Below are 13,608 nucleotides of genomic sequence, written 5' to 3' on the forward strand. Positions count from 1 at the left end.
TTCAAAATATGATCGTTTGGTTTTTGTTTTGTTTTTATATACAAAACCGGATATTTATATATATAATTTTTTTCTTGTCTAAAAGCTCCTATGTGTACGGGAGGTACTGATGGTGTGTACGTACGTCAGTGGTCGTATATGTAAATTTTTCATTGCAGTAATGACTGTTTTGGTCTATTGTTATTTATTGAAGTAAATATTTTGGATAATTCTTTTCCTTTTTTGGTTTTATTTGGTCGAAATTATTCCTTTGTTACTATGGTTTTCTGTTTTGGGATAAGGATAAGATAATATTGTCAAATTAGTAGCTATTTGAAAGGTAAAGTATACGGAATTGTTTGATTAATAAATTACCAAAAAGATATTGAGTCGGTGAAATGGAAATTTGTACTTTTAATGACTTAATTTATTTTGTGCTCGACTGCTCGATGGAGTGAAATGTAAATGAAGATGGATGTTCATGATTTCACAAAGAGTGATTTCATTAATCGTGAATTGATCATAATTTTTCGGATTTAGAGTTGTTACTAGATGTCATCTAACAAAATGGACAAGTGATATTCGGTGATAATCAAACTGCTTAAACATTGATAGATTCTTACGCGCATTGACTTTTTCTTGGTGCGGTTTTAATTGACATCTCAATTTTTCTAAATATTGCCACGTAAAATCGATGTTTTTCAAAATTAATTGGAGCTTTTACAAGTTAAAGCATATACTTTACTTAAGATGGTTTCGGTAATTATGTAACTCGGGTTTAAAAGTTTAGTGTTACTTTATGGTGTGTTATTTTGTACAAGGCTTCAATATATTTGCTTATAACATTATACTTTGTGAACGCTATCGTAATCAGGTACAAGTAGGTTGACATTGTGATGACAAAGACTCAAGACCTCGTAATCTCATATGTTCTTGTTGTTAAAACTGAAGTGAGAACTTGCATGTTTGAAGCAGGAACATTTTACAAGATTGTATTATATATCACTGAATCATTAAGTGACATGTTTAATTTTTGGCAGTCATTCTAATTAGTTTTGAGTCCGAGTACGTAAAAGAAAACGATGGGGTGATGATGATCGAGGTGGGTTGCCAAAGATAAACTTTGAGAAATACGACTTTGTTTAGAAAAGCTTGTGTGCAATAGCCAAATTGTCCACCTAAATTCGCCACTACAATTTGTTTACCATTGTCCAACCACATTAGCACAAAGCTTAAGGCCTAAAGCTAACTTTTATGTATATACTTGGTCTCTTTCTACAAAGAATCGCTATTGACAATATAAAGAGATACCCATATACGATTCATCAACTAAGGATTAATATGAAAATTTAAATGGCTTAATTGAAGTCGAATTAGGTCAACATGATTGATCCTTCATTCTAATTCAAAGATGACATATTTTGTTGAAGAAAACTCAATAGTGTAGATTTATATGGAGGGGGTCGATATTGACACCAAATACTAATCAACCAATCAGACTTGCAACACTCCAACATATTATGGTTCAAAATATCTGGTGTCATATAGGATTATTTCTTTTTCAAATTTATAACTCAGATGTGTGTAGCACTCTCATGGTCCAAAGTCCTTTTAATTGCTAATTTGGTTATCTATTCAACGACTTTCGACAGGTTCAGGGTTTTAGGAAATTTGCCAAAAACTGGGAATCACCAATGCAGTGATGGATAATACCTAACTAGGACTTAGCTGAGTTTTGCAAACTACATATTCAATTATTCATGTGTGTTCTGGATTGAAGTTGTACCTACATTCTGAGTAGCCATCAAATTGCCTTATGTGAAAGGTCACTAATTTATGCCTTCCCACTATATCTAGTTGCTGTCAATCCCAAATGTCTCCATTATATTCACAATCTTCATGATCAAGTTGGCCACTAAAGAAACAGAAGCCACATTTGCACTTCAAATAATCGCACCATGTATGTTTCTAATGCATTGCTGTTCTTATTTTGGACCTTAAAACAATGAAAGAGAGAATTCCAGGCTTGGTTTGATAATTGATCGATAGCTAACTTCTGTTTGATCAGAATCAAGAGCTAAAGGTCGTCCTCATCTCGATTAATTCTTTTGATGTTGGCTGGAAGAAAAAGAATTCAAAATTAGAACTCATCCACATGAGATCATCTCTCAGAAAGTCAGAAACTATGGGAGAACAATCTCATGATCAATTTCAAAATAGGTCCAGTAGCCGAAAACAATTGAAAGCAAAACCATATGAACTGAGGAATCGCAGGGTGCAGAAATTTGCTAGTCAAAATACCATAAATTCAGGAAAAAGAAGTATACAATAGTCTAAACTTTGGAATTTTACTGAGACATACGGTGGTTAACCTAGAGAAAGCCAACCCAGACCAACAGAAAACAAATTCGAATATACCCATCAAACCTATAGACTAGACTACAGCTCTTAAAGATCTGCTCTTCCAGGAAATCTAGGGAATGGAATAACATCTCTGATATTGTCCATGCCAGTAGCAAACAAAACCATCCGCTCAAACCCTAAACCAAAACCGGAATGCTTGGCCGTTCCAAAGCGCCGCAAGTCAAGATACCACTCGTATGGCTCAATAGGCAGATCCATCTCTGCAATCCTGCAATACATAATGATGCCACGAAAAGTTGAGCATAAGATACTACAACTAAAGAAATGTCACTCTTCTTAAGGAGAATGGTATAGAAAAATTTGATTGAAAAGTAAACAGAAAAAGGAGGCAGTATGTGCATCAATTTTAAAGCAGCGCCGTTCACATACCTGCTATGAATAACGTCATAACGTTCTTCCCTTTGACTACCCCCTATCAATTCTCCCACCTGAAATATAAGCAATAGATATCAATATGTATACAGCGAAAGATGCACACATTAGTGCACAAAAGAATCATGGCAAAAGAACTCAATGACAGAAATCCCTGAATAGGATAATGCCAACCTTTGGTACAAGAACATCCATAGCAGCCACTGTCTTGTTATCATCATTGAGTCTCATGTAGAAAGCTTTGATCCCTTTTGGGTAGTTGTACACAATAACAGGCTTCTGAAATTTCACCTCTGTTAAGAATCTGCAGCAAAACAATGAATCAGTAAACTCCATATAATCAGAGGCCATGATACGACTGATCAAGCAGAACAATCATGCAGCAGTACCTTTCATGTTCAGATGCCAAGTCAATCCCCCACTCCACAGGATTCTCAAACTTCTTGCCATTTTTCACAGCATCAATGAGCAGTTCCACAGCTTCTGTATATGTAATCCGTTCAAACGGTGTGGATGCAACCATTCTGAGACGCTCTATGCAAGTTTTATCATATTGCCGAGAAAAAAACTCCATATCGTCATAGCAGTTGTCAAGTAACCACTTGCACAAAAATTTTACATATGCCTCTGCACAGTTCATGTCATCCTACATCAGTAGATTAACTGTAAGATTCTGGATACAAACAAGATTAAAAAGAAGAAGTTGAGAAATAAGCTGCTTATGCTCCCAGAGAAAGTAAACCAGATGGCATTTCCCAAGTAAATCAAAATGAAAATTAGCGTTGATTTCTAGGCATATCACCACTAAAACAACAAATGTGGAAAGACGAGCTATGAACTATACATGAACAGGATTCAAGAAACAGATACAAATGATAAACAAATACTAGAAGGATGACAATGCATCTCCACCGGCAATATGAAAACAAGAAATAGTTACAAACCATACGTATTTGTCTTGCAAGGAAGTCGGCATTAAATTCCAGGTTAATCGCCCTACCAACAATGGGACATAAGGCTCTTGGCGTAATTGGAAGGCTCTTGAGACAAATATACAAGGGACATATTGAAATGCTAAGCAGGGCAGATCCGTAGTCACGGATTTTAATGTCAAGTATTTTATCGAGTGAAGGCTATGCTACATTTAAGGTTCACAATGTGGACTTAACATACCTTGAGCTCTGCAAATGCTAATTCAGGCTCCACCATCCAGAATTCTGCCAAATGCCGTGAAGTATGTGAATTCTCAGCTCGAAAAGTAGGCCCAAATGTATACACGCTACTAATAGCACACGCATAAGATTCCACTTGGAGTTGCCCAGAAACAGTTAGAAAAGCTTGACGGGCAAAGAAATCTTGAGTGTAGTCAACCTTCCCATCCTTTTTGGGGATTCCAGGCTGAAGCTTCGCTCTCTCCTGCAGCTTCAATACGTTCTCCTTCGCCCTTTTAAGTTCAGCCACAGCAGCACCAATCTCATCCTTACTTGCTTTAGCAGATTTCAGCTGTGAAACAGCATCTCCTTTTTCCGTGACAATTAAGTTGGCAGCTTCCACGTCTGCTTCGGATGGGGGTGGGTTCTTAATCAGTTCCCTCTCCAACCTTTCACCTTCACTAATCAATGTCGTCACTTGGAACATCTCGCCAGCACCCTCACAATCACTGGTGGTGATAATTGGAGTGTGCACATAACGGAAGCCATGCTTACGAAAAAATGTATGAGTTGCATATGCCAGGTCATCTCTGATGCGGGCAACTGCAGAGATGGTGTTAGTTCTGGGACGCAGATGAACAACGTCCCTCAACCTCTCAAGGGAAATCTTGCCCTTGTGCAGCGGATATTTAAGAGGGTCAACTGGACCTAAATGGAGAACCTCCTCAACTCTAAGCTCCACCTTCTGCTTGACCCCAGCTGGTGGCAGCTTAAGCTCGCCTTCCACAACCACACATGTACCAGTTGGCACAAGCTGGCCAAGGTCGCCCTTATCTGCTTGCACAATTACCTGCAAGTTGCCCGGACATGATCCATCATTAAGTTCCAGAAATGCAAATGCATCCTTGTCTGCCTTCCGACCCGTCTTCACCCAACCACCAACCCGGACCTTCTGCCCGGCAAACGCAGACCCCCCGTCTGGTCGTGATATTATGGACTTTATGGGAACTCTGTCAGAAAATTCAGCTTTCAGGTCGGAGACAGATTCGTTTAAGGCTGTTTCCGCTAGTTGGGAACCTAATTGTGCCGCATCGTCAGCCATTGGGGGGATTGTTGTCACTTGTAACCCAATGCAAATACCAAGAATTCAGAGCCAAGCTAAAGATATCGTGTGACCTGGAAATAAATTTAGCAAAAAACAAATGACAAATTAGGATTCCATATATTCCAATGCAAGAACAAGAAACTAAAACCAAAACTAAAAATGAGGCGAATATGAAAAGCAAAGTAAAATCCATAATCGACACCAGCCAGGCTTCCATGGATAAAGCATCACACTGTACTGGCCAAACCAGCCAGCATTACCGAAACGATGAGCTCCACTAAGAGATTGCTATCAGTAACCCGTCGAAAACAAAAGCAACAAACTAACACACACAACTAGAAACATGAACAAAAGAAATCATCTAGGGTTTTAATTAACATGCTTCCCAAATTCCACAAACAACTAAGAAATGCTAAGTAACTCTCTTGAATCAGAACCATTAGAAATTCGGGAATTCAACAAGAATCAAATCAAAGATAGCTACGTTTCAATCCAAAATCAATCTGATAACAAAAACCCACAGACAATCAGATTTAAACAATTTCTAAGCAAACCAAGACGATCGAGCACTGCGAATCTAGATTTCACGGTTTCAGTACCTGATTCGAATTTGGGGTTGCTCTCTTGCTTCTTCTTCGAATTAGGGTTTTGTGGCGGCACTGAGAAGAAGAAGAAGAGAATGAGAGGAGGTAGTGGATTCTCTCTTTCGCTAGATTCTGCCCTATTGGCCATTTGGGGTCTTTTGGAATATTTACATGACGTGTGTTTTTCTTCCGCTATTGGTCATTATATGACGTGGCGTCTCAGTATTGGCTGTAGAAGGTACTAACACCGGAAAAGCTTAGTAGACGATCCAGGCCTTAAAGGCCGGCCTTCCAAGAAACTTGGAAGGGTGTACCAAGACTTGTTACTTCCCTAATTTAGTGTCTAAATTTCTTTTAAACATCCAATTACCATGAAAACACGGGTTAGAATTTGAAGCCAGTTAATTATCCAAAATTATCCTGTTCAAAAAAAAATTATTCCAAAACTATTGGTTTAACGGTAAACGTTTCTTCTCAAATTATAGAGAATCACATCTACATGACTATAATGACACTTACCTGTATTGGAAAGACTTTGTTTGATTGTTGACTCAGAGTTTGAAAGTCAAGAAACTAGCTTTAACAATTTTTTTTCTTTGATAGGGTGTCGTGAAACGAGTTGGAATGAGATGTATTACATGGTGCAATCCAGCCTTCTATATATAGATGAACTGTTTCTTGGGCTACAAGTACTAATCTCTTAGACTTTCAAACTCATTACTTGTGCTGCAAGTCTCGAAGTAGTTACTTGTGACGTACATTTCGAGACATGCCTTGGGGCCTTACTCCCCTCGTTGATTTTTCCAAAAAGAATTTAAAAAAAAAAAAAAAAACAAGAAAGGAATTTACTTTTCTAGAAGGGGAAGATGATGACAGAACAGTTGGTTGCTTCGTGAGCTGTCAATGATGTTTGCCAAAGATGCATAGACTATGGGATGTTATAGTTGTGGCATGCTGCTGTTTTTTTTTTTTTTCGATTCAAATCCTGCTGTTGGAAATGGGAACAAGGTAATAGATCTGTTTAGGTCCAAAGAAGATAAAAAAGGATTTTATTATATGAACAACCATGTTGAAAATTTGTCAACTCTTAGACCCTGTTTGGTTAGCAGGAAAGTAAAAATGAGAAATTGATTTATTTTCCTTTCCAAATAAATATGGAATATAATATGTTTTGATATTTCCATGTGGGTGTTTGGTACATATTGGAAATTAAATGATGGAATTAAGTATATTAATTCCTATTGTAATGTTTGGTAAGACATTATAATGAAATACAAAGTAATATTTTTCAATAATGCTCTTTTATAATTTCTAAATGCGTACAACATTAAAATTTATTAGAAGATAATTTATGTAATTATGGCTTTGACAATGGGAATGAAATTATAATACCACCCCTTGACAAGGTAATTGAATTCAGGTTTTATGAGAGAGTTAATTTCCAGTCAAATCTCTTTTTTTGTTTCTTTTCCTGTCTATATGTACAACCAATCAACCCATTAGAATGAAAAACCAAATTAATTTCTTTCCCATATCATGGTTTCCTACCAACCAAACAGGGCCTTAGATACAATGCTATCCTGAAAGAGATTGAAGAAGCTTCAAAACTGATTTCCTCTCGGGCATGCTAGGAATGGCTCCCTTCACCTGAACACAAAGAGAAGCAGCTGCAGCTGACAAAAGTAATAGGAGAAGAATTATGAAGAATTTTGTTTATAAGGGGGATACACCAACTAAAATAAATAAATAAAAAGGATGCAGCCACACTCACCTGCAAATCTCAGGCATTCCTTTTTGGACTTGCCCTCCACAAGAGCAACCGCAAAAGAGGCTGTAAATGTATCACCAGCTCCAGTAGTATCAAGTACTTTCGCAGCAGATATGATAGGTTGTTTAAGTGGTTCTTCGCCTTCTACAAATAGAGCAGATCCTTTGTGCCCAAGTTTTACCAGGACTTGCCTAACACCCTGAAAGTATAAACATATAGTGAGTAACAGACTAGCTAGAATCACAGCTCTTCAACTGCAGGGCTTATCCCGTTTCTGGTACTCTAAGACATGAATTCTGACAGTCATAACGTCACATTTTTGCTTCAAACTTTGTTCAGTGCTTTATCAGGGAAGAGTTATCGAGTTACCAAAATAAATAAATTCATCTATAGTTCTGAACACTTTACTAACATTCCAGATTGATAAGGAAACAAATAAAATAAAAGCAGACAACTGTTATCGAAAGTGCACTGATCAGAACCTCAACAGTATATCTTGGTAGTAAATTATAACGGTCATCCAAACACTTGTATTGGTGGACCATCAATAACAAAAGCAACCCTTCGGGACTGATGACCCCATTTTGCTCAGATCAGACTCTAGTGAACTAAATCAATGCCATCAAGCCAAACTTAAAGATGATGATAAAAGGACTGTTAATAATTTCATCAACAGCCAAGATTCTAATATGTGCATGATATTGTGCCCGTCTATCATAGATCTACATTGCATGAATGAAACTGTACATATACTTGCACGTACACAGCTAACCAGTTGATTTTGAAAGAAGTCTGGATTTAGTGATTCATCAAAATGGAAATATTCAATTCATAGAAAATGCCTCAGAATCCCAAGTTATGAAGACTGCTTTAAGTTAGCAAAACTCACCATTTTATGGCATTTGGCCACAGCCTTACTAATATGTTCAAAGCTTTCGGTTGGCATTCCTGTCAAACGACCAAGCTCAGTTTCATTTGGGCTAAAAATATCAACATAGTTCAATAGCTCCTGGGAGATTGGTGCATCCATTCCTCCAGCATCCAAAATGACTGGTACACCTGCACTCTTGGCAGCCTGAAGATAAATGATATGTCAGACTGGATAAATTTTATGTAAGAAATAGGCAATGAAAGTTAAGACAATTTTTGATACTGTAGATGCATAAAAGCGACGCGACTGTCTAAAGTACATTACATAAGTCTCAAGTGGAAATCAGGAAAACAAAGAATATTTAGATCACCAAGGGTATTGATGTGACACCAGCAAACCCATCCAACTATAAAGGCAAGACTTTACTTATTGGGAGGAAGCACATAGACAGAATTTTGGCTTATTTATCTCATTTCATTCATCTCAGGTCACACATAAGTAAGGAGATAGTTGGCTACCTTCGGCATCACCAGTTGCAACTTTTACTGAAAACTGAACAATAGAGAAACTAGCAAAGAGACCCCAAAATACTTAGGAAAAAGTCTGGAATGCAGGAAACATAAAAGAGATTTATCTAGAGTGTTTTGTGTTCAAGGAAACTAAACTGCTTATAGCAAACAATTCCATTAGGTTGCATAAAGGATATGCAAATTTAAGATTTGGATTTAAACTGAACAATCTGTATCTAACTCGTTTAAAGGGTGAGTTTGACATTTCTCAAGTATTCAGAATCCAAGTGCATTACTTCTTGAAAAATTTCATATTTAAACCAGCAAAGAACTCCCATCTATTCACAGAAAGTCATGTTTTCACCTTTTGCACAGTCATAAACTAACAGAATTCTCCGAAAAGCATATGCAACATAACAATGAAGGGACACAAACCGGTCACCCGATGATGCAATTCTACTACTGTCAGAAGAATATATGGGCTATAGATATGCCCCGCATACAAAAGTGCTTTAAAAAGCAAGCCAAGAATTTTGGTACTCTTCACAGTCCAAAATGCAACTACTGGTTGAGTAACACATCAGGTTAGTATATACACAATGTACAGACAAATTAGGAAAAAGTATCAATATACTTATGAACCGAATAAGATACTGAGGAACAGTAATTTAGTAGAAAAATATATAGAACTGAATATTACTTTTTTATCATAGGTCTAAAGTTAGATTTTCTTTGCAGTTATTCTTTGTGGTCGATGGCAAACTGATTCCATAGCATCTACAGATATTCTCCTTTTTTAATCTTCAGATTCAATTTCAAAACAATGAAGCTATCACCGTAAATCCTATTCAACTATGTGTTGTTTAAAGGAAATAGGTCATAATTCAAGACTAAAATATCTTTGCACCACTCATCAGTTAAACCCTCAGGAGAAATCGAATTGTCCTATACATTATAAGAAGCCATTTTTAACTCACTGGATTAATCACTATGGGGTTTCAATATCAGACAACAACTTGATAGAAATTTAATCAGATTTATGCACATATGCTACAAGTAGAAATTTTCAGTACATAGTCTCCAAAAGACCTAATTGCATCTATTTTATTCAATTTGTTGTTCAGAAAAAACTATTCTGAACTAGACATGGTATATAAGACAAACAATAAGTTTGACTAATACCATTCAGAATCTAAATATTAAAAAAAAAAAAAAAAAACTCTTGGTTTCTGAGAAGAAAATTCAATTCTGCAGATTGCCAAAGAACAAGTATTCTGTTGAGCTAATATTGTTTCATCAATGTTAGGTCCCTTTTCTGTTCACTGAACATGGCAATCCCCATATAAAGTCACAACTCATAAACATATTAATAGAAACTCCCATATTTCGACTGTCAATCTCAGAATCTCTCAACCACATAGGCACATTCCCATCACCAAACGACAATAGACTTATAGACATCAAACTGGATAGAAATCCAATACACCTCTTTTACCTAGCTAGATTTCAGAAGCTAAAAACCATGATCACAGACGATAATTACATGATCTCACTAACTGTACAAAACCACCACACAGCTCAAACTTCCAAGTTCAAACACCTCATAGAAAAATTTGATCTTGCAAGTAATACAATAAGTAACATAGCAAAGGCACAGTAAGATCATATGCTCCCAATCTAACACAAACACAACAATATCATATAAAACCGAAAGTGTAACATTTCAATCACAAGGCCCTCACCTTGGCAACCTGAATGTTGACCTCTTCCGGAACCTCCCTCTGAAGCAAAACAATCCCAGCACTCCTCACAACCCTTAAATCCTCATCACTCAGCCTCTCAGGCCAACAGCTCATGTTGGCACCACCCACAATGATAATAGAGTTCTGCCCATCACCCTGCAACATGACCACAGCATGCCCAGTGGGTGCCCCACCCACACTACTCAGGTGATCTAAATGAACCCCACCACCTCTAAGGGCCTCGGTGACAAGTTTCCCATGGGCATCCTCACCCACCTGGCCCACAAAGTAAGTTGGGTAAGCCAGCTTGCCACCACAGGCAGCCTGGTTGGCTCCTTTGCCCCCAGCCAGGGTCTGGCCAGTTTTGGCTGAGATGGTCTCACCCTTCTTGGGGAGCCTCTCAATCTCTACATAGATGTCTGCATTGGCTGAGCCCACCACCACAAGTGGTGGGGTTGTGGGGCTGATTGGGGTCAGTGGGGTCTGGGATTTTGAGGAGTTTAGGGAGAAGCAGGGAAGTGGGTGTCTTGTGGGTTTAAATTGGAGATTTGGGTTGGTGTTGATTGGTTTGTTTGATGCGTTTGGGAGATGGGTTTGGAGTTTGGAGTCCCATTGTTGGGATGGTGAAGATGCTATTGCTCTCATCGAACTCATTTGATTCGACTCTCTGTTTCTCCTTCTTGACAAGAAACGGAACAGCTTTAAGGAAACAAGTCAAACTAGTGCTGCTAAACAAGGACTGTGTTCGGGTAAACGTGTATCCGGATCCGGTTTGAGAAGTGGGGTTAATGTCAGTCACTTTTGTTTTTACAGGGGTGAATAGTTTTGAGCCTAGAAGGCTAGAATTTATTTACTATCCAATATTTGTATCATTAATTTTGTCATTTGATTGAATTGTTTGCATAATTCTTTGGCACAAGGAGATTGCCAAGCTTGCTTTCTTGCTCAAATGTATAAGCAGTTAGAGAGAGAGAGTTGCAGGTGCATATGGAGGACTGCGATCAGATCAGTATGTTTACCACTGATAATACATTGTGATTCAGATCAGTAGTCAACTAGTCATCAATATTTCCTTACAACTAGACTATATTTTCACCTCAGTACGAAATAGCATCAGCCTGGCCAAGTAAGAGACTGCTCTCTACAAAAGAATCCATGAAAAGAATCCATGAAGGAGCACTCAGCACGAATTCCAAATTCTTTTACTTAACCAGTCCCACAATCCACGATAAGCAAATTTCCAGTTTCACTCTGGAACACGAGTTCTTCACTCCTACAATATATCAGTTCCTCCATATGATCAAGATCTCCCTCGTGCCGCAGGGTTAACTTTGTCCATGATTCCGCCACACCATACTCTTTCATCACCCAAATGTCAAACTCAAGTGATATTTTCTCCGTAGCCAAGGCAAGACAGTCCCCATATTTTGTACACCAGCTTGTCTGTCCCCTCAAAGCCTCAGGCACTTTATCTTGCAAAACACTTCACTGACCATATCAAACGACAGAATGTACTCGAACCCGTGGTAGAGTTCATCAGCATACCAATGTGGACAGCCATTGATATTGACAAAAACAGGTGCATCATAAAACTGAGGAGGCACAACATGTTTAGATTCTAGAATTACTTGCAGCAGCACTGAGACTCTTCCAGGTCCCGCTAGCTAGCGAGTATAATTCAACTAGAGTTTCAGTAAACCATGGATGTATCATAATTCTCAACACTTTATAGTCATTGGTACTTGAATCGTAACCGAAAGAAAATCTTCTCAAACAAATATCATCAAGACTCCTTGGAGGTAATGGTGGTGGGCTAGGCAAAACCACAATCTTTCTAATAGATGGGTTCCAAACTAAAACAGGGGAATCAACACAATGAGGGCATACGAGACCATTACAAGTCCCAACGACTAGTAGACTCTGAGGAGAGACATTTCTTCCTTGATAGACAATAGTGTAAGTTATAGGGTCGATACGCTTGCAGTCACCAAGAACAGGGTCATCCCAGAGCAGAGAGTATGACTTGCTTGTGTTCTCAACCTTGGAAAAGGTTGAGAACAGAAGGAGGCGAGCGTTATTGTTGCGGGTGAGGTGGGTCTGAATGATGGTGGATGACTTGATCAGAGACATCCATGACTTGCAAACTGCGGTGTATTTCATCAAACACTTGGTGGGCATATTGAGGAGGATTTTTTCTATCATGGGTTCCGGAAGATAGTCCGACATTGCTTCCTCTTTGCACTTAATCTTGCTCTCTCAAATTTGCACGGAAAAGAACAAATCGATCAGAATCTACTGCATCAAAGGCTCAAAGCCATATTGCTCAACGTCTTGGTGTGTTCTTCAGAAGAGATAGAAGACGTTTAGGTGTTCTTCTGATCTTAAGGAAATGTCCTATTTACCCCCACGCATCCAGTATTTAGATACCCGTATTCCCTGCATATCCGGAGACGTATGCAGACGTACCCGGCGCTTATCCGGGATGTACTTAAGTCTAAGGACTAAAATATTCTTGATATTTCCGTTTTTTACAACTTAATTTCCGTTTTTGATATTAATTTTCATATTTAGTCTAGTTTTTATCGATTATCAATTTTTATATAATTTTTTTGTAAAATTTTCATTGATATTCGATATTTTTGCAATATAAAAATTTTATGTTTCGAACCAATGATATTTCCATGATCGTTGATATTTTAGAACAGTATTCTCATATCTTCTCATGTAAATATGGATGTAAAATATAAAAAAAATAACTATTTTAGATGAACATTATCTTATCTACAATTTTGTTCATCTAAATTGTTCATATTTCTTTTTTATTTTTTATTTTACATCCATATCTAATTTTAGGATAGTTGTCTTTAATTCATGTCAGATCGCACAGCCTAAAAACTATTAATTTTTTTTTTGGACAACTATAAAAAAATATTTTTAGGCCCCTTAGATTTTTGGGCCCTGAGTCCCATGCCTCTTGTGCCTCTTATGCAAAATTGGAATTTTGTAGAAGCACTTGACTCTAGTCTTCTATTTTGCGACATATATGACCGCAAAAAATTACAATTGTATAAACTAGGTCATTTACTCGCACAAAACGATTATT

General features: G+C 37.7%; 3 protein-coding genes across 3 annotated transcripts; all 3 read right to left on the bottom strand.

The window, feature by feature from the left end:
- Positions 1 to 2,183: 2,183 nt before the first annotated feature.
- LOC101294833 (asparagine--tRNA ligase, cytoplasmic 1-like) lies at positions 2,184 to 5,754 on the bottom strand. The gene is made up of 6 exons (XM_004294129.1): positions 5,631 to 5,754; positions 3,949 to 5,102; positions 3,165 to 3,421; positions 2,950 to 3,079; positions 2,773 to 2,831; positions 2,184 to 2,611 (listed from the first exon to the last, which is right to left on the bottom strand). The coding sequence occupies exons 2-6, from the start codon at positions 5,026 to 5,028 to the stop codon at positions 2,428 to 2,430; spliced, it is 1,710 nt and encodes a 569-aa protein (XP_004294177.1). The 5' UTR covers positions 5,029 to 5,102; positions 5,631 to 5,754; the 3' UTR covers positions 2,184 to 2,427.
- A 1,167-nt stretch (positions 5,755 to 6,921) lies between these two features.
- LOC101295116 (ribokinase-like) lies at positions 6,922 to 11,176 on the bottom strand. Its single transcript, XM_004294130.1, has 4 exons — positions 10,506 to 11,176; positions 8,273 to 8,458; positions 7,387 to 7,582; positions 6,922 to 7,288 (listed from the first exon to the last, which is right to left on the bottom strand). Exons 1-4 carry the CDS (start codon positions 11,157 to 11,159, stop codon positions 7,191 to 7,193), a joined length of 1,134 nt encoding a protein of 377 aa, XP_004294178.1. The 5' UTR covers positions 11,160 to 11,176; the 3' UTR covers positions 6,922 to 7,190.
- A 535-nt stretch (positions 11,177 to 11,711) lies between these two features.
- On the bottom strand, positions 11,712 to 12,731 carry LOC101297920 (F-box/kelch-repeat protein At3g23880-like). The gene is made up of 2 exons (XM_004295632.1): positions 12,134 to 12,731; positions 11,712 to 11,977 (listed from the first exon to the last, which is right to left on the bottom strand). Exons 1-2 carry the CDS (start codon positions 12,729 to 12,731, stop codon positions 11,712 to 11,714), a joined length of 864 nt encoding a protein of 287 aa, XP_004295680.1.
- Between the last annotated feature and the right edge of the window lie 877 nt (positions 12,732 to 13,608).

Source organism: Fragaria vesca, linkage group LG3 (assembly GCF_000184155.1).
Source record: "Fragaria vesca subsp. vesca linkage group LG3, FraVesHawaii_1.0, whole genome shotgun sequence".
Lineage (NCBI taxonomy): Eukaryota > Viridiplantae > Streptophyta > Magnoliopsida > Rosales > Rosaceae > Fragaria > Fragaria vesca.

Bases quoted from the DNA above. Each gene is read 5' to 3' on its own strand.
- LOC101294833 (XM_004294129.1), bottom strand. From the start codon at position 5,028: ATGGCTGACGATGCGGCACAATTAGGTTCCCAACTAGCGGAAACAGCC. The intron at 3,422-3,948 runs GTATGTTAAGTC...CTACTGATGTAG, and splicing joins TAGCATTTGCAGAGCTCAAG to GATGACATGAACTGTGCAGA. The intron at 3,080-3,164 runs GTACTGCTGCAT...GTTTTGCTGCAG, and splicing joins TTGGCATCTGAACATGAAAG to ATTCTTAACAGAGGTGAAAT.
- LOC101295116 (XM_004294130.1), bottom strand. From the start codon at position 11,159: ATGAGTTCGATGAGAGCAATAGCATCTTCACCATCCCAACAATGGGAC. The intron at 8,459-10,505 runs GTGAGGGCCTTG...ATTTATCTTCAG, and splicing joins TCAACATTCAGGTTGCCAAG to GCTGCCAAGAGTGCAGGTGT. The intron at 7,583-8,272 runs GTGAGTTTTGCT...TTATACTTTCAG, and splicing joins TGGCCAAATGCCATAAAATG to GGTGTTAGGCAAGTCCTGGT.
- LOC101297920 (XM_004295632.1), bottom strand. From the start codon at position 12,731: ATGTCGGACTATCTTCCGGAACCCATGATAGAAAAAATCCTCCTCAAT. The intron at 11,978-12,133 runs GTAATTCTAGAA...GTGTTTTGCAAG, and splicing joins GAGTCTCAGTGCTGCTGCAA to ATAAAGTGCCTGAGGCTTTG.